We start from the raw sequence: 20,116 nt of genomic DNA, 5'->3' as shown, positions 1-20,116 counted from the left end.
TTGGGATAGGAGGGCCCATGCTCCACCGTGCCCCTCCCCATGGCCAGGTTGTCCACCCCAAAAACCTCATTCTCCTCCCACACACACCACACTCCAGGTTCTGGGGCCCTCGAATTACCTGCCCAGCCATCTCTGAGTCTGCTTCTGGGGCTCTGTTGGCCTCTCGGTCTGCCCTCCGGAAGGTGCGCCGTGCTCCCTGTGTGTGCTCTCCTAGCCCAAGGGAGGCCAAGTGGGAGTTTCTTGGGTGTGTGGACAGAGGTTGGATGTGCACATCCAGGTTGGGGTGTCCACGTGTGTGGGTCCAGGAAGAGACGTTAGTGAGAATAAAATGGGGCCAGGCCAGAGGTGCGGGGCTGGCTCCTCCCGTATAGCCATGTTCAGTATGGAGCTCTTAGGCGAAGTCTGAGAATTCTCAATTCAAACCTGCTTTATTTTTCAAGGTAAGCGGATAGAAAGTATTTTAATAAAATACTGGTCTATTGGTTTGATTTATACTTTGAATTATTTAGACATTATATGAGCGCCTCCATCTGTACTTTTCCCCACAAATATTAGGGGTGGGCCTTTCCCACATGATGCCTTATACCCATTTGGCTAAATGTTTAACACCTTGAAATGACCTTAAAATTTTTTTCCCCCAAAATGAACTTGTGTCCACACTTACTGAAGAAAAATCGTCTATTGACAAAACCTAGGGTGGGATTTAATGAAAAGAGAGCTACGAAATTTTGTAGGTCATTTATTTCCCCTTCAAAAATGTTTTTCCAATTTAAAGATGTTTTGGCAGGTTTTATTTGAGGAAGAGATGCGGAGGAAGATCCAGGTACAACTTATTAAGCATGTCCTCTGTGGCAGGCATTGCTAAATACTTGAGAGCGGTATCACTTTAACTCCCCAGGGTAGCCTAGTGAAAATGGTTCTGTTATCTTCGCATTTTAGAGAGTACGCAATGGCTGATGGAATAGGGCTGGAGCCCAGAGAAATGGGAGTGACCAGAAGGGGGCCTGACTCACTGAGAAGGGAGTTAAATGAACAATTTCCTCCCCCAGTGGCATGGTCTTGCATATGGAGCGCATCCCATTTCCCAAGACTTCCAGCAGCTAAGTGCTGAAGAGCAGTCATCCGTCATGAAGTCAGGCTAGCTCAGGGGATCTCAAGGAGATGCAGGACAGCCTCTTGGGAGCAGTTTCACAAAGTGGGTATTAGAGTTGGCTGTGACAATGATAGGAGAAATTACTGACTTTGAGTGAAGGAAGAGGCAGGCATGCTAAAGTCTTGCCCTCAGAAGAATTGTCCTGGATTTGCAGCATGCCTTTCAGACAACATGACTTTTGAATGTCCCACCCCGATTCATGTAGAAGAAAACCTGTTATCTATGATGTGAATCTCCAAGGCATTCTGTTTTACATATTAATGCAATTTTGATGGGACACGATTTTAACAGACGCTGAATTTCCCAGGAATACCTGTAAATAGAGCAAAGATGGAGCTTTAATTGGGAACTGTAGTTAGTTCATTTAAGAAATCATATCAGTAACAATATTTGTAGCTATTCACAATGGATGTGTGTGTCTAGTACTTATTTTTATATATCACTAATGAAAAGCAGTTGAATATTGTTTTACACATCCAAACTTCATTATAAGATGATGCAGCATCTGATTACTTCACTATGACCTTCAGTGTTTCAGCACCCAAATATTTTCATGTTGAAATTCATATCATTTCATAAACTACTTCTCTCATCCTTTTTCTTCATGTAGAAGTTAACCACATTGAGTTTCTGAAATCGCGCACGTAGGCAGGTTGTGTTAGCTATGTTTACTACCCCCGCCTCCAACTCGGGGGAGTACAGGTGGCCTGAGAAAAGATTTCTCCCTAAAGAGGGCGTTTCCAACCAAGTCGACCCCGCCCCACGCCGCGGGCCCCGCCCCGCTTCGGCCACACTCAACATGGCAGCGGCGCCGGGCCGCTGAAGCGCCTGCGCAGGCCGCAAGCGGCGCGTTCCACTCCAGTCATGGCGGCCCTCCAACAGACCGCGGGTAGCGGGGTACTGGAAACGTGTGGTCTGGAGCGGATTTTGGAGGCGTTGAAGCTGCTGCTGAGCCCGGGAGGTGAGAGGGCGGATCTAGGCGCCGGGCTGCACCCGGGACTCTCAGGGCTAGAGGTCTTTCAGGGCTGCCCTTCTTCCCGCGGCGTGCGCCCCCCCAGGCCCTCCCCGGGAGCCCCTCGGCCCTGAGGGTGCCCAGCCCAGCTCCTAGGGGCTTTGGGCAGGGTCTGCCCAGCCTCACTTTACCCTTGAGGAAACCGAGGTTCACGGAGGGCTGGGATCCGTTGAGTACTGATGCTAACCAAGTATCCCGAGCGCTTCCCGTGGGCCAGGCACTGTGTTCAGCACGTTGAGTGCGTGGTTTCATCCGTCCTTACTGCAGCCCTCTAAGGGGACTGCAGACACAGCCTCAGAGAGGTTCCAGCCTCTTGAGGGCACAGGGTCCGATGTGGATACTGGAGATTTGTACAAAGTGCCAAGGAGTCCAGGCAAAGGAAGCAGTGACTTTTGAGCTGCGTTTTGGGGAGAGGATTTAGGGATTTACAGTCACTTTAAATTTTTCCTGGTGAGTTGATAAGATCTTCCCAATTTAGAATCAGAAGGGCCTTTGGGAGTGGTGTAGCCTCTCCTTTCACAGCCGAGGATACCCACGGCTCACCGAAGAGACTCACCTGACAAAAATCATTTGGTCAAATTAGAGGCAGAGCACGAACCTAGAGCCAAGGTCTGCTGAAGAACCCCCTCCTCAGACGAAGGCATATTATTCAGTATGGAGCCTCTGATGTTATCTAGAGCTTTGAGAAAGATACATGATAAATAGGGCCCTACTTATAGAGTGTGTTATTTGAAGGAAGGGATTTGTAGCGTGAGCAAGGTAAGGTACATGAAGGTGATGTACCCAGTGTCAGATTTTGAAATTTACCCTAGCTTGCCAAACTGTGAAGACTCCCGAAACATTATACCGTACTTGGGGCAAGTGAAAATAAGTTATTAATAATAATTGAGTGCCTGCTAAGTATCAGTCCCTGTAGTTTGCTGTTTATGTATATCTTTTTATCCTCACAACAATCCCATGAGATAGGTGTTACTTGTATTTCCATTTTACAGGTGAAGGAACCAAGTCTCAGGTGTAATACACTGGAAATTGCCCAATGCCAGTCTCCTAAGTGGTAGAGCTAGAATTTGAATTCAGAGGCCTTCCCATAGTATGGTAACCATACTACTTTGCCCCAGTGAAGAATTAAACTACAAAATACACTTTTAACCTGCTAATCAAGAGGTTACTTGTCTGGCAACTGCAACTATCTAGAACATAACTGAGAACAGGGATAAATAAGCTAAACAATCTGGAAGTAATCTGTCACAAAGCACATACACTTAATTTTTTTGTTGTTTCTTTTAAAAATATTTATTGTTGGCTGTGTCGGGTCTTGGGGCATGTGGGCTCCTTCACTGTGACACGTGGACGTCTCTCTAGTTGTAGTGCGCAGGCTCCAGAGTGCGTGTGGGCTCTGTAGTTGTGATACATGGGCTCTCTAGTTGTGGCCTGCATGCTCATTGGTTGCGGTGCACAGGCTTAGTTGCCCTGTGGCATGTGGGATCTTAGTTCTCAGACCAGGGATGGAACCTGTGTCTCCTGCATTGGAAGGCGGATTCTTAACCCCTGGACCACCAAGGAAATCCCACATACACTTCATTTTTGGAAGACCCTCTCTAACTCTCAACGAGTGTGTGGTGGAGTTATATACATGTACTCATTTAGCTTAGGAGAATTCAAGCATTCCTGTTTGAAAAAGAATACGTAATTTGGTAAAATGATATTATTTGACACAGGTTATTATATATTGTGTGAATCTTTCTGCTGTTTTCTTACGTCAGCTGCTGAGGGAATTAAAAAAATACCTGTGCATGATAAGTATTCAGATGTCCCCAAAGGACAGAGGATATTGAGACAAGAGGAAAGTGCTGAAATTATATCCAGCTGGATTAAACTTCTTTTGATCTGTCTTTAAATTGACTACCTTTGAGGTAATATTTACTGAGAGTCAACTGTATATAGTATTCTATCCTCAGTGCTTTTGGAGACAGAAATATATTTAACAACTTGTGCTCTCAAGCATCTTGTTTGTTTGGGGAGATGATACTCCACATATAGACCAAAGATATTCAACATGGCAGGATAATGCTAGTGGTGACTAAGTGGTACAGGTGGGAATTGGATAGAGAAGGAGTTATGCAGGGATGGGGCTGTGGCAGGCAACAGAAAGAAGAATGCAGTCTAGGTGGTGGGAAAGGAAGGAAGATACCAAATCTTTCCCTTTTGAGCCATCAAAAGTTCTACAGCGTTAAGTGTTTTCTCTTCCCCTGCCTTCCATTTCTTTTCTCAATTATGGGGCAAATAAGAATAACATCTCTACCTACATTTTTAGGAAGCGTGTTAAGCAGAATTTGAAAGGGGTTTTTCAGTTTCAGTGAAGTTTTGCTTAGGTCATCTCAGCCGTAGTTTTCCTAAAAAATAACTTTTCAGACTAAATATATATTCATTGAACTCTGTTATTAAATTCAAATTACATGGGGGGGATGGAAATTTTGGTGACTTGTAAATAATGAAGCTTCATCACCCTTATTTTTGCATGCAATACTGTTTTGCACTTTTAACTGAATAAAAAGTACTGCACAAATTATGAAGTCTGGGACTTCCTAGGTGGCACAGTGCTTAAGAATCCGCCTGCCAATGCTGGGGACACGGGTTCAATCCCTGCCCCAGGAAGATACCACATGCCGCGGAGCAACTAGGCCTGTGTGCCACAACTACTGAGCCTGCACTCAAAAATCTGCAAGCCACAACTACTGAGCCCACGTGCTGCAGCTACTGAAGCCTGTGTGCTTGGAGCCCATGCTCCACAACAAGAGAAGCCACCACAATAAGAAGCCCACACATTACAGTGAAGAGTAGCCCCCGCTCGCTGCAACTACAGAAAGCCCTCGTGCAGCAACAAAGACCCAGCACAGCCAATAAATAAATAAATTAATTAAATTTATAAAAAAAGATTATGAAGTTTTCTTTTAAATGTCACAAAGCATAGAAGTTTAAATTGGTGATTGGGAAGAATAAATAATACTGTTTATGAGGGCAGCATTTCCCAAAGTGTGATACAGATGGTTTTAGGCAGTACATAGAGGAGTATTTTGAGGCTGAAAAGCATTGAGTAGTGATCAGGAGCTTGGGTTCTGGAGCCAGGTTGCCAGAGTTGAGTATGCTCTGGGGCGAATAGCTTAACCTTAGTCGCCTCATCTGGAAACAAGAATAGTAATATAATACTCCATACCTCACAGAGTTGGTGTGAGGATTGAATTAAATACGTAAAGCCCTTAGGACAGTATATTAACTATTACTAATTTAAGTTTAAAAAATGATTTGATTTGAAATAAACAAGTAAAGCAAATAACAATACAGCTGGTACTCAGATAAATGGCAAAAACTGTGGAAGTGCTATATGACTGTAATTTAGAAAACATTGTTTTAAGGCCTCAGATCTCAAACTTTTTGGTTTTAGCACTCTTACACTCTTAAAAAGTGTTGAGGACTTAAGCTTTTATGTGGGTTATGTGTATCAATGTTTACGGTATTAGAAATTAAGACTTTAAGAGAAACCTTTTACATTTATTTATTTTTAAAGAACTTCATTATTTTTTTGGCTGCATTGGGTCTTCATTGCTGTGCGCGGGCTTTCTCTACTTGCAGCGAGCAGGGGCTACTCTTCGTTGCAGAGCACGGGCTTCTCATTGTGGTGGCTTCTCTTGTTGCGGAGCACAGGCCCTAGGCACATGGGCTTCAGTAGTTGTAGCACATGGGCTCAGCAGTTATGGCTCACAGGGATCTAGAGCGCAGGCTCAGTAGTTGTGGTGCACGGGCTTATTTGCTCTGTGGCTTGTGGGATCTTCCCGGAATAGGGATCAAACCTGTGTCCCCAACATTGGCGGGCAGATTCTTTAACCACTGTGCCACCAGGGAAGTCCCTTAAATCTATTTAAATATAACAGTAACTAACCTGTTACATGTTAACATAATGACATTTTTAATGAAAAATGTATTTTTTAAATAAATTTACTTATATTTATTTCTTGGCTGCGTTGGTCTTCGTTGCTGCACACGGGATTTCTGTAGTTGTGGTGGGTGGGGGCTATTCTTCATTGTGGTGCGTGGGCTTCTCATTGCAGTGGCTTCTCTTGTTGTGGAGCAGGGGCTCTAGGTGAGTGGGCTTCAGTAGTTGTGGCACCTAGGCTTAGTTGCTCCACGGCATGTGGGATCTTCCTGGAGCAGGGCTTGAACCCATGTCCCCTGCATATGCAAGACGATTCTTAACCACTGTGCCACCTAGGAAGTCCTTGAAAAGTGTATTTTGCATCTTTTCAGATAATTGTGGGTATTCCTCTTTAAAACTCAATAAGAGTTTTTAAATTTCAAAAATTTGAAAGAAAAATGTTGTCGTTCCTTTTTCTGAAAGGGTTAATTATAATGTGGAATCTGAACTCCTATCAATGAAGTTTTCATACTTGGTACACTGAAGAGAGAATGAGAGTGTAAAAGGCAAATAGTGTCTTAGTATTAATATGAAAATAGTTTTGACCTTGCAGGCTTTCTGAGAGAATCTTGGGAAGGGCCTCTGAACCTGAGACACTATACCACCTTCTGAGAACTGCTGCTCTCAGAGAATGCTTTATTTTCAAGTAGATTTTATTTTTGTCACCAGTAGAGGGCAGAGGAGACTACTTTATTAAGGGCCTCTTGGAAAACAGTTAATAGCTTTGTTTTAAATCACTTTCTTTGTGTCCCATGTTTGGGTTCCAAGATCTTATAAAGTCACAGGAAGTCACTCAGAGATTGGTTAGTGACCTTGATGGTTAGTGGCAGCAAGCTATGAAAGCACTCATTTCCTTTTTAGGTATATATTACTCAGAGGAACCAGATATTTATGCCAGTGAGTCAGAACACTAGCCCTGAACAGTCCTGGAGAAGTCCTGGAAAATCTTTCTCTTCTGATTCTCACTATTTTGAAAGAAAAATGTTATCATTCCTTTTTCTTTTCATAGAAGTGGTTAATATTCCTTATAGTAAAGCTTTAAAAAATTTTAGGGAAACTAAAAGAAGAAAATTAAAATGACCTTAGTCTCACTATGCAGAGATTACCTTTTGGGAATTATATAGTTTTTTGTTTACAAAAATGATCTCATATACTACATACTGTTTTATAACCTTAAAATATGTTTTTAGTATAGAAATAACACATATACATATGTGAAAAAAAAATTTTTAACATAATGAAGCAAAAAAGAAAAATTCACCCAAAGCCCTACCATCCAGAGATCATCACTGTTAATACTTTGAAGTATCGATTTTGAGATCTTTTTCTGTGTGTGTACAGCACACACACACACACACACACGTATATATTTTAATAAAGTTAGGTTCATTCTGTTCTTTTATTGGATCAATTTCAGAATAATACATTAGTATCTTAGCAGTCTCCAAAGGTAGCCAGTGGAGTGATTTTTGTTTTGTTTTGTTTTGTTTACTATGAAGAAATAGGTTTTTGTATATATATATATATATGTTTCAATGATTGTACTCATTATTCTTGATACTCTAATTGTTCCATTTGTGGCCTATGGGAGCTATTTGAGTTGGCTGTTGGACTCTTTGATGTGACCCTAGTAGTCTTTGATTGCTTCTGTGCATTCAGACATCAGATATCCCAGATTCATCTTATGCATTTCTTGCTCCATTCTTGAAAACAGCTCTTTAAGAAATGAAGGACTTCTCTTGGTCCAGTGGTTGAGATGCCATGTTTCCAGTGCAGGGGGCGAGGGTTCGATCTCGGGTTGGGAACTAAGATCCCACATGCCACGTGGAGCAGCCAAAGAAAAAAAGAAAAAGAAAAGAAAGAAAAAAAAAAAGAAGTGATATTTAGAGACCACAAGATAGACACTAGTAATTGCCACTGAAGTATCATTGCTTCCAGACTTTTTCAACGATTAGAGCTAGGAAACGTGGATTTCGGAAAACAAATAACAAATCAAGAGTTCTTATGGATAGTCATCATTGAAATGAAATATAGAGCTTAAATTTTTCCTAATATTTCACTATGAAAAATTTTCAACTTATAGAAAAGCTTATAGAAACTTTTATAGAAAAGTGGAAGGAATTTTACCTTGAAAATTCGTATACCATGACCTAGATTCTTTTACATGTATTTGTCCACCTAGCCATTTTTCTTTGGAAGTGCAGAGTCTTAACCACTGAACTGCCAGGGAAGTCCCTATATTTTATACTTTTATCTCTTAAATGAAAATATTGGTTCCTAATGAAATTAACATAGTTATTTACTTATTTCATATATATACACACACACAAATATATATTCACATATTGATATATCCTCACACATGCATACAATATTTTAAAATAACAAATCCTACATTACTACCATCAACAAACCTACTGTTTCTAAGGGATTTTTGTTTGTTTTGTCCTCAGGATGTACAGAGTTCTGTATTGCAGCTCACTTGAAAATCCTCTGTGTGGTTTTGCTGCTAACTTGGTTTAGAGTAGGAGCTGGCACACTTCTTCTGTAAAGGAGCAGGCAGTAAATATTTCGGGCTTTGTGATCCATACTGTCTCTGTCACAACTATTCACCTCTGCCGTTGTAGCTCGACAGCAGCCATACGTAATATATAAATAAATGAGCGTGGCTATGTTCCAGTAGAACTTTCCTTGTGGAACTAGGTGGTGGGCCTGATTTGACCTGCAGGTGGTAGTTTGGCAACCTTGGACATAGAGTATAGAATTATTGGAGTCATTTGTTTTTTATTTTTACTAATTTTTTTAAATTAATTAATTAATTTATTTTTGGCTGCATTGGGTCTTTGTTGCTACGCTCGGGCTTCCTCTAGTTGCGGCCAGCGGGGGCTACTCTTTGCTGTGGTGTGAAGGCTTCTCAGTGCGGTGGCTTCTCTTGTTGCGGAGCACGGGCTGTAGGTGTGTGCGCTTCAGTAATTGTGGCGCCCAGGCTTGGTTGCTCCGAGGCATGTGGGATCTTCCCGGACCAGGCCTACGAACCTGTGCCCCCTGCATTGGCAGGCGGATTCTTAACCTCTGTGCCACCAGGGAAGCCCTTTACTAATATTTTGAAATTTCTTTTTGACTTAAGTTTTTTTAAGTATGAGGAACATACTGGGCTCCAAAAGGAAAACTCTAAAACTGGATACATTCATCCCTGTCTCCTCCCCACTGATCTCTCCCTCTCTCTATAGACAACTCATTTTAGTTAATTTTTAATTTGTTCTGCTGCTTTTTTAAAAATAAAAATAAATAATATATTTTATGTTTCTTCCCATTCTAACACAAAAGTTAACATACTGTATACATTCTTCTACACCTTACTTTTTTTTTTTAATTTTAGCTTCTTATTTTGACACAGAACACTTGCAATAAGAGTTAAAAAAAAAAAAAAACAAAACAAACTCAGGACTTCCTAGGTGGCGCAGTGGGTAAGAATCTGCCTGCCAATGCAGGGGACATGGGTTCGATCCCTGCCTCAGGAAGATACCACATGCCACGGAGCAACTAAGCCCGTGCACCACAACTGCTGAGCCTGCGCTCTAGAGCCCGTGAGCCACAACTGTTGAGCCCATGTGCCGCAGCTACTGAAGCCCACGTGCCTAGAGCCCGTGCTCTACAACAAGAGAGGCCACCACAATGAGAAGCCCACGCACCACAACAAAGAGTAGCCCCCCTCGCCACAACTAGAGAAAGCCCGTGTGCAGCAACAAAGACCCAACACAGCCAATTAAATAAATAAATAAATAAATAAATTTATAAAAAAAAAATCTCATTTTGCCCTTCACTCAGATTCCCCAAATGTTAACATTTTACCACATTTCTTCCTTCTCCTCTTCCCCTTCCTCCTCCTCCTCCTTTTTCTGATCTCCTCTTTCTCACACCGCTTCCTCCTCCTTCTCGCCCTTCTCCTTCTTTTTTTAGCTCTTTATTGGAGTATAATTGCTTTACACTGTTGTGCCAGTTATGCCGGGATCTTTGTAGTCCTTTCCAGTGTCCAAGGTCTTCTGCTAGTGTTCAGCTGGTTTTCTGTGGGAATTGTTGCATCTGTTGATGTATTCCTGATGGATCTGTGAAGAGAGATGTACTCCACATCCTTCTACTTCGCCGCTATGTTTCCTTCCTGCACATCTTACTTTTTAAATTCAGTATGTGTTAGTGATCACTGCCTGGTAGTACATAGAAACCTTCCTCTTTCCCTTTTACAGCTGCATAGTATTCCATTATGTGGATATGCCACTGTTTATTCATCAGTTCTCTATTTTTTTTTATAAATTTATTATTTTATTTATTTATTTATTTTTGGCTGTGTTGGGTCTTCATTGCTGCACACGGGCTTTCTCTAGTTCTGGCGAGCAGGGGCTACTCTTCATTGCAGTATGTGGGCTTTTCATTGTGGTGGCTTCTCTTGTTGTGGAGCACAGACTCTAGGCGCGTAGGCTTCAATAGTTGCAGCACACAGGCTCAGTGGTTGTGGCTCATGGGCTCTAGAGCATAGGCTCAATAGTTGTGGCACACAGGCTTAGTTGTTCTGTGGCATGTGGAATCTTTCCAGAGCAGAACTTGAACCCATGTCGCCTGCATTGGCAGGTGGATTCTTAACCACTGCGCCACCTAGGAAGCCCTATTCATGAGTTCTCTATTAATGAACACTTGGGTTTGTTTTTTTTAAAGTATTTTATTTATTTATTTATTTATTTATTGGCTTTATTGGGTCTTCGTTGCTGCACACAGGCTTTCTTTAGTTGCCGTGAGCAGGGGCTACTCTTCATTGTGATGCTCGGGCTTCTTAGTGCGGTGGCTTCTCTTGTTATGCAGCACAGGCTCTAGGTGCATGGGCTTCAGTAGCTGCCGCACACGGGCTCAATAGTTGTGGCACAGGGGCTCAATAGTTGTGGCGTATGGGCTTAGTTGCTCCGTGGCATGTGGGATCTTCCCAGACCAGGGCTCGAACCTGTGTCCCCTGCACTGGCAGGCGGAGTCTTAACCACCGTGCCACCTAGGAAGTCCCACATTTGGGTTGTTTTAAGCCTTTTGTTAATATAAGAAATACTTTTACTGGACTCAGTGGGTCCATCAGTTGTTTTAAGCCTTTTGTTAATATGAGAAATACTTTTACTGGACTCAGTGGGTCGGTCGCTTGGGGTGCTTAGCCAATGAACACACCAAGTAGTTTCCTAAAGCAGAAGCATTTATTACTTGTGACAAGTAAGTAGTCAGGGAGATAGTGTTACTGAGTCCAAGCTCTTACTGCTCACTGCTTTCCTATGACAGGCCAGTAAATCAAGAGACAGGTGTTAGGGGAAAGAATAGCAACTGTATTTCGAAAGCCAGCAGGCTGAGAAGATGGTGGATTAGCATCCCAAAGAAACATCCTACCAAAGTTAGAATTCAGGCTTCTTTTATACTAAAAGGGGATAGGGTGTGGCTTGTTGTTGCAAACTTCTTGGTGCTGGCCAGACCCATATTCTTACAGCTGTCCACATAGGTCTGGTCATGACATTCCTATAAACCTCCAAGAAAAATGTTATTTTCTCTTCTGCAGTTTTTTTATCTGTATACGAATGGAAAAATGTTATTCCTTTAAAGGTCAAGCCTGGGAAGCAGAGCATTGAGGAAAGGCTATCATATATTTTTCAGGCACCAGGCAACATCCTTTTACAAATGTGCAGAGCCAGCATGACCAAGTACAGGCAACAGAGCACAAAGGTTAGAACTAAAGGAATAGCTCCAATATGGAGTCAGGTTTGTTCTTTGTTACAATAGCTCTTGAAGCACTGACTCCCCTAACCACTGGACCAAGGAAGGTTTAAGCCTGGGGGGCATGCATATTCATGAAGGGGCAGGCATGACCATCCATGAGCATTATAGTGAGGCAGCAGTTACTCCAGGTTGCCCAAAACTGAAAGCAAGCAGGTGCTTGGGTGTTTGCTTGTACTATAGTATCTTGTTGGATGCATTGTAACCTTTTTGGGACATCTGGTATCTGGAACTTTCTGTGACTTAATGACTTGAGTTAGTTTTTGCAAAAAAAAGCACATTTTGATTCAACCCCATCCCTTCCCTACTGCTGCCTCGCTGACAATATGGCGATGAGTAGCCTTGTGTGTATGTCACTTTGCGTTTTTGCCTGTGTGTCTATCTGTAGGATAGATTCCTAAAAGAGGGATTGCTGGGCCAACGGTTAAATGCTTATGTAATTTTGCTAGATATTGCCAGATTCTCTTCTTAGGGATGTACCATTTTAGTCCCTTACCAGCCATGTATGAGAGTGTGTGTTTCCCCAAAACACATAATGTGTTATAAAAACTTTTGGATTTTAGCCACTTGATAGATGGGAAGTGATATTTTGGTATAGTTTTAATTTACTTTTCTCTAGGAGCAAGGTTGATCATATGTTCATGTTTAAGAGCAATTTGCATTTCTTTTTCTGTAAACTGTTCATATCTTTTGCCCGTGTAGTGGTTCATACTCTGTTCACTTTAGAATATATTTAGTGAACATGTCATTAAATAATGTTCAACATAGTTTAATGGCTTCAAATAATCTGCTATTCATTCATTCAATAGCTACTTATTTTGAACAGCTACTATGTGTCAGGCAGGCCTTGTTCCAGGCAAGAACACAGCAGTGAACAAAATAGAGCAACATCCCTGTTGTCAAGTTTTTATTCTAGTTGGTGGAGAGACGATAATAAACAAAATAATTTTACATATACATATAGTATGTTAGATACAGGTAGACCATAACTTCCTCAGCATGTATTTCAGATTTTACGCTACTGTAAATAATGCATCGTTGAACACCCTTTTAGTTACCATCAATTGCATTTTGATCCTTTCTTAGAAGATATATTAACCTTAGTTTTGAAGTCAATTGCTGCTTGAATTCATTTATATTTTCAACACTTTATTATGATTTTATAACCATAACCCACCTTTTTGTATTATGTTTTTAGTAGTCATCCTAGAATTACAATATACATCCTTAATTTTTCACAATCTGCTTAGAGTGAATATTGTAGTACTTCACAGAACACACAAAAACCTTGCAGCTATAAGGGTCCTTTTACAGCCCCCCACCCCTTTTAGGCTTTATGCTATAGTTTTCATGTTTATTGTATCTGTGTAAGTTATAAATCCCAAAATACAATTTTATAAATTTTGCTTTAGACAGTTATATATATTTAAAGAAATTAAGAGGAAAAAATTAGTCTTTTATATTTACCCACATACTTACCATTTCTCATGCTTTTCCTTCCCTCCTGAAGATCCAAGTTTCCATCTGGTTCTGTTCTCCTTCAGCTTGAAGAACTTTCTTTAGCATTTCTTTGTATTCCAGATCTGCTGGCAGTCAGTTATCTTAGTTTTCATTGATCTGAAAATGTCTTCATTTTACTTTCATTTTTGAAGGTTACTTTTTGTTGAGTATAGAATTGTGAGTTGACAGGTTTTCTTTTTTTCGCCTGTCAGCACTTTAAAGATATTTTCTCCTGTCTTTTAGCATTCATTACTTGTGATGACAAGTTTACAGTCATTCATAGCATTGGTCCCCTGTAAGTGTCACCTTTTTCTGCTTCCAAGATTTTCTCTTTATCTCTTGTTTTAACAATTGACTATAATATACCTAGATGTGATTTTCTTTCTACTTGTCCTGATTGGGCATTACTGAGGTTACTGAATCTGTAAATTTATGTTTTTTCACTAATTTTGGAGAATTTTGATCATTAATACTTCAAATCCTTCTGTGCTCCATTTTCTCTCCTCTCCTTTTATTCTAGTTAGTCTCTATTTTATTACAAATAGATTATTTGATATTGTTCACAGATCCTAAGGCTCTATTTCTTAAAAATCTTTTTTCCCTTTGTTGTTCAGATTGGATAATTTCTAGGGATATATCTTCAAGTTCACTAATTTTTTAAATTTTTTTGGTCATCTCAAAGCTGTTAGGTCCATGCATTGATTTTTTTTTTTTTTTTTTACTTTCAAATATTTTTAAATTCTAGTATTTCCATTGGGTTTTTAAAAATACTTTCTGCTTTTTTGCTGAGAGTCCCTATTTGTTCATTCATAATGAGTACTTTCCATCACATCCTTGAACATAAGCTTAGAGCTGCTTGAAAATCTTTGCTCAGTCTGACACCTGGGTCATTTAGGATCAGTCTCCGTTGATGGTCTTTCTCTTGAGGTGTCATGTTTCCATGTTTCTTTATCTGTCTAGAACTTTCAAATTATATAGTGGACATCATGAAGGATATGTCGTTGAAACTCTGGATTTTGTTATAGTCCTCCAGAGAGTATTGAATTTTTGTTTTGTTTTATTTGTTTCTTTTCTCCCCCCTTTTTGGCTGTGCTGCGTGCCTTATGGGATCTTAGTTCCCTGACCAGGGATTGAACCTGCGCCCTCAGCAGTGAAAGCACGGAGTCCTAACCACTGGACCACCAGGGAATCCCTGTTTTGTTTTAAAGTAGGTGATTAACTTGACTGATTCATAGTTCAAGCTCTGTCTCTTCTGTGTTGGGCAGTAACTCTTTTCAGTTCTTTTAATCTTAGCTGAGCTCTTTGAGTTTCTTCTGACACATGCTTAGTTCAAAGATTAGCCAAAGATTTGGGCACAATTTATATACAAAACTGGGGCCTCCGCCTCTCTGGTTCTCTCCTTTCTGAGATTTCTCTTCTTATTTTCCACTTGCTGTAGTTGCCCTGAATTCTGTGCCATGGTTTTCAAGTCAGTAAGACAATGGGTTTCTCTTAGAATTTTAGCTATGCTAAGGCCAAGCCCAGATGAAAAGGCAAGAAAAAGCAGGAAACTTAATGCTGTTTTTTCCTTCCGAGTGCCTTCCCTTGTTCTTACTCACTTTTGTCACCTTCCGGCATCTGCAGAAATTTGCTTTTTACACTTCGTCCAGAGTTGATAGCTGTTATCTTTGGGAGGGTTGGGCTTCTAGGAGTTTAAGGAGATCTTTATTAATTACTCTTTTTCATTCATTCTTTTACTCAATTAACTAACAAATACTTATTTGGGGCTTACCTTCTGTACTATGCTAAGCATAGATCAAACAAGAGAGACATAGTGCCTACCCTCATTAAGTTTAAACTCTAATAGAGAAGAAAGAAGATAAACCCCAACAAATATGATTATGGTAAGTACTATGGAGAAAAGAAATTGGATGCTATCACAGAGTTAACAGTGTGGGGCTTTTAGATTGGTCAGGAAAGCCGCCTTTGAGGAGATAATATTTAGATTGAGACTTCTAGATACCTGTGACTCAGCATTTCCACTTTTTGGTATATACACATCAGGAATGTGTGTGCATACTTCCGCCAAGAGAAGTCTGTTTTAAATATTAAGAAGATCTGATGTGTGAAAAGTAGATTTTGGGGAGAGGAGGTGTATAAGTAGGGAAACCAGTTAAGAGACTGGTGCTGTAGTTCAGTTTAAAGATGTTCATGGCTTAGACAAAGGTTGTCGTGGTGAGGTGGAGAAAAATGAATGAATTTGAGAACCATTTAGGAGCAGAACAGACAAGACTTGGTTGTGGATTGGATAAAAGAGAGAAAGAAAAGGATGGAGATGTAACCAGTTAGTAACCTGATTAGATTGTAGTAGGGAGTGGAAGGTACTTGTGAAAATCAAGAATCTGTTGAATTCGAAATGCCTAAGAAACATCCAAGTGGAGTTTTCATTCAGCAGTTGGAAATATGTCTCTGGAACTCAGAGGGTGGACGTGGGCCAGAGATATAAATTTGGGAGCCATTAGCTTATAGATCATCTTTAGAGACCTGGACCTGAATAAGATTGTCAAAAAAGAGAGTGCAGAGTTCAGGGCAAGCCTTGGAGCATTTTGACATCTGGTAGAGGAAAAGAAGCCAGCTGGGGAGACATTGCAAGATGGCCACGGAGGCAGGAGGAAAACCAGGAAAGAGTGCTTACTGTGCCAGAAACCGAGGGCGGAGTGTTGCCAGGAGGGAGTCTGCAAAGATGGCAACTGCTGAGAGTGTAGATGAGCTCCTTCACCAGCAGAGGGCAGTAAAGACCACTTTAGGAAGGTCCAGGAAAAATTGAGAATAGATATTTTGGAGAGGAATGTGATTAAATTAATCTCTCTGTACCCTGTGTCTATATTCCGTGATCTGCCTCTCTAGAATGTACGTTCCATGAGGGAAAGGACTTTGTTTTGTTCGATGCTTTATCCCTGGGATCTAGAACAGTTTGACTGAATGAACCTTCTGTGGTGAATGTTTAGCTTTTTGGATTTCTGTTCTGGCTACAATTTAAGCCCAGTAAGTTGATTAAGACGTGACCTCTGCCCTCATAACATGTGGGGGACAGAAACAAACTAGATGACGTGTAATGGGTTAGGCACACTGTTCTAACTACAGCCAGAGTGCTATGGGAAGGCAGGAAGTGTGGTCTTGAATTCTGCCTAGGCTGGGGTGGCACAATTGGGGGCACTTTTCTAGAAGGAAAGACATCAGAGCCGGGCCTCAGAGGATGTGCTGGAGTGGGCAAGGCATTCCACATGGAGGAAAGTACAATTTGTTTTCCATGTATGTAATTTCCTTTATCTTTCTTCAAAAGGATCAGGCTCAAATTCACTACAGATCACGAAACATGATGTCCTGTTGGCTACTTTAAAATCTAACCTGTCTGCTTTGGAGCACAAGTTTCTGCAGGATCCTCACTGGAAGAAACTGAAACTCCTAAGGGATGAAATTACTAATGAGGCAGAATGGCCACAAGACTCTGTGGATGTCACCTGGCGTTTTACCTCCCAAACCTTACTGTTGCTGTTGTGCTTGAAGGACACCATGGTCCGCCTTGCAGCTGATTTCAATCCAGGTACACCCAACCCGAGGACTCCAGAAGCTGCTCCTGCCCTGAGCCCGGATACACTTAGCATCTCACAGCAGAAGACTGTCCAGTCAGTTCTGCAGTTTGTAGTTACCTTGGGTGTCTGCCCCTATCTCATGCCCGGCGTTGGAGTCCCTTTGAGATGCAGGACTGAGTTTGGTGCCGTTGCTCAGGACGTGGTGTGTCTCGGGGCCGCCCCCAGTGCACCCCGGAGACTGTACACCAGCTGCAGGGTCCTCCTCAGTGTTGCTCAGCACGCATCTCTGGCGAGCTTGATCTTCTGCCGCCATTTTGGGGATATTGCAGCAGGTCTGTGCCAGCTGGGATTCTGCCCAACCAAGAGAAAACCACTAAGTCCCGAGGAAGAGGTAAACATAGCATTGAGAGAGTGTGTGAGAGTCTGTGTGAATATGTGTGTATACTTGTGTGTGCTTGCTGTAAAAGACAATCTGAAGTTCTTTGGAAAAATGCTGATGGGAAGATCTAGAATTTTTATTCCACCCAAGCATCTCTGGTGGATAGATGAATCTTTTTAGGGGGTTGGAGCTTTCATTTATTAAATACTCGTCCTTTCACACTTGGAGAGTCCATTTCACCTGTCCCTTCTTGCCCTGTTTTGGAACAGCTGTTGCAGGCTGTTTCTTTGAGGCTCTGTTTCCTCTTTTGTAAAATGTGTTCAATAATACCCGCCTTGGATGGTGGCTGTGAGGATTAAGGATGATGTGTGTGCAGTACCCAGCCCAGTCCCCGGCAGTGCTCATCAAAAAGTCATGACTCTTACTATTAAACTATTCACGTCTCCTTCATTAAGTTCTCGGGAGGATTAAGTAAGATGAGGTATTCAGAGCACTGGGGACACTGCACAATCCAGTCAGTGTTCGTTGTTATTAAATGTTAAGGGTATGTGTCCGTGTTTTGACACTCAGTAAGGATTTGGATGTCTGGACTACAAAGGTGCTGTGGAGGTTGCAGAAGCATTAGTCGTGGTCCCTTCCTCTCACAGCTCACACAGTAACTGGGGAGACAAGACTCACAAGTACAGCAGCGGGGACCACTGTCTCCCCATGAGAGGACCGCCAGCATCAGCACAGGAGCCTCAGCAGAAGACGCTGTTAAGATCTAAGTGTGCCGAGGGCCACATGCAGGGTAGTTCCTTCGCTCCTGCAGCCGGGTTCCATGACGCCCACCCACCTCACTGTCTGTGTCACCCTCCCCCTTGTTCCTTTTCTGGTTGCTCTCCTAGTCCCTCTGCTGCCTGCGCTCACAAAACAAGATAAAACAGAAAACATGTAAAAGCCATTGTTACCCAAGTAGTGACACGAAATTACGAGCTCCCCCAGTGCCCTTATGTTCTGTGGCACAGAGCTCTGTGCTCTTTACAGCAGAGTGGGCGTCTTGACAGCTCTATCAGTGCCTGCTTGCCTGCACTTCTTTGAGATGGAGGGTCTGGACCAGGTCTTATTACTATTGCTGGGGCTAAGCAGTACCCGGGGTCTCGGGCAGAGGAGAGAAAAGAAAAGGGAAGCACTCAGAAAGGACCAAATGAGGGAGTGGGAGGACAAGGGGAAACATGGGGGGTGTACATTATGAAGCTGGACAAGTCCAGCAATAACTGCTGCTCTAAGCAGCACCTGTACCACAGTTTGCTAAATTGTAACGGGCAGGACTCTGAGGGCTTGACTGTGAGGTCTGTTGAGGCTGGGAGGGGGGCCCAATTAAATAGCACCCTTCTTTACTGCCCAAGTTCTGAATGAATTAAAAGACAGTTAACAGAGTAAGAGGTGACAAGTCAAAATGTCATCTTTATTAGTCATAAAGGCAGAGTTGGAAGGTATACAGAGGGAGACAAATGGGTTGCCTAACAGTGCATTCCAGAATTAGACACACTTACTTCTCACCCAGTTTTAAAGAGCGTTTAAAGAGTGCTAGAGGGCTTCCTAGGTGGTGCAGTGGTTAAGAACCCGCCTGCCAATGCAGGGGACACGGGTTCAATCCCTGCTCCAGGAAGATCCCACATGCCGCGGAGCAGCTAAGCCTGTGCGCCACAACTATTGAGCCTGTGCTTTAGAGCCCATTAGCCACAACTGTTGAGCCCCTGTGCTACAGCTACTGAAGCCCACACGCCTAGAGCCTATGCTCCGCGACAAGAGAAGCCACGGCAATGAGGAGCCCGCGCACCACAACGAAGAGTAGCCCCCACTCACCGCAACTAAAGAAAGCCCGCACACAGCAAAAAAGACCCAACACAGCCAATAAAATAAATAAATTTAATTAAAAAAATAATAAATAAAGAGCGCTAGAAAACTGCAGTGCCTTCTGCCCCGTGGCAGGGAACATGCCTGTGTAAAATCTACGGCAAGGAAGAGCACAGCAGACTGTGCACTCTCTCCCAAGAGACAGAAGAGGAGCTCTCTCCTCTGTGTGTGCCAGAACTCACCAATCGGTCAAGTCAGTGCGATCTCCTGCCCAGAAGTGGGTGAGGGGATGGAGAGAGGGCCAGGAGTGCTTCAGTATTATAGCTTCTTCCGGGTGGAAGGAAATCAAGAGGCCAAAGAAGGCGGCCTCCTTCACCCCTCACAAACATCTTTGTTCAGTGTTGCAAGGCATTACCTTCTGTTGCCTGTCTGGTTTGTATTCCACCAAAGCCAAGTATGTGCTTCTTGTAGGTGTTAACTGAAGAGGAAAGAGCTCTATCTAGGGATGCGCTGAGAGACATCTTGGATCAAGTGTATCAACCATTAGTAGTCCGAGAATTACTTATCCTCCAGGGAGGACCACCCCAGGTATGTACTCTGGGGACTCTTGTGGATGAACCTTTAATGATGATGTGTGGTGTACTGTCTTCTTCTCCTGGGGAATTAATCTAGCTGAGTCTTATTTCATCTTTTAGATTGTTAAGTGGTATACGTAGAACTAAATTACACTGATCTTTGGGATAATTTAAAAGGATTTTTCTTTTAGTGGAATGATGGACACTTTTCCCAAGAGTATTGTGATCATTTTTTAAGGCTTATGACAAAAATATATTTTCTTCATTCTCAAACTGGATCTTTTTTTTTAAACTAAAATTTGCCTGTTTGACAATACATA

The 20,116-nt window shown here is 42.1% G+C and overlaps 1 protein-coding gene across 1 annotated transcript in view; it reads left to right on the top strand.

Annotated features, from left to right (window-relative positions):
- The first annotated feature begins 2,015 nt into the window (after window positions 1-2,015).
- The window catches only part of TANGO6 (transport and golgi organization 6 homolog), a 172,143-nt gene continuing 154,042 nt past the window's right edge, over window positions 2,016-20,116 (top strand). The window contains exons 1-3 of the mRNA XM_057711664.1: window positions 2,016-2,114; window positions 16,754-17,394; window positions 19,693-19,809. Of these exons, the coding sequence (XP_057567647.1) occupies window positions 2,018-2,114; window positions 16,754-17,394; window positions 19,693-19,809 (855 nt within the window). The 5' untranslated portion in view covers window positions 2,016-2,017. The remainder of the gene's footprint in view (window positions 2,115-16,753; window positions 17,395-19,692; window positions 19,810-20,116) is intronic.

Source organism: Hippopotamus amphibius, chromosome 16 (genome assembly GCF_030028045.1).
Source record: "Hippopotamus amphibius kiboko isolate mHipAmp2 chromosome 16, mHipAmp2.hap2, whole genome shotgun sequence".
Classification (NCBI taxonomy): Eukaryota; Metazoa; Chordata; class Mammalia; order Artiodactyla; family Hippopotamidae; genus Hippopotamus; species Hippopotamus amphibius.
The sequence above is the reverse complement of the archived record's forward strand: the minus strand, read 5'-3'. Positions and strand labels throughout refer to the sequence as shown.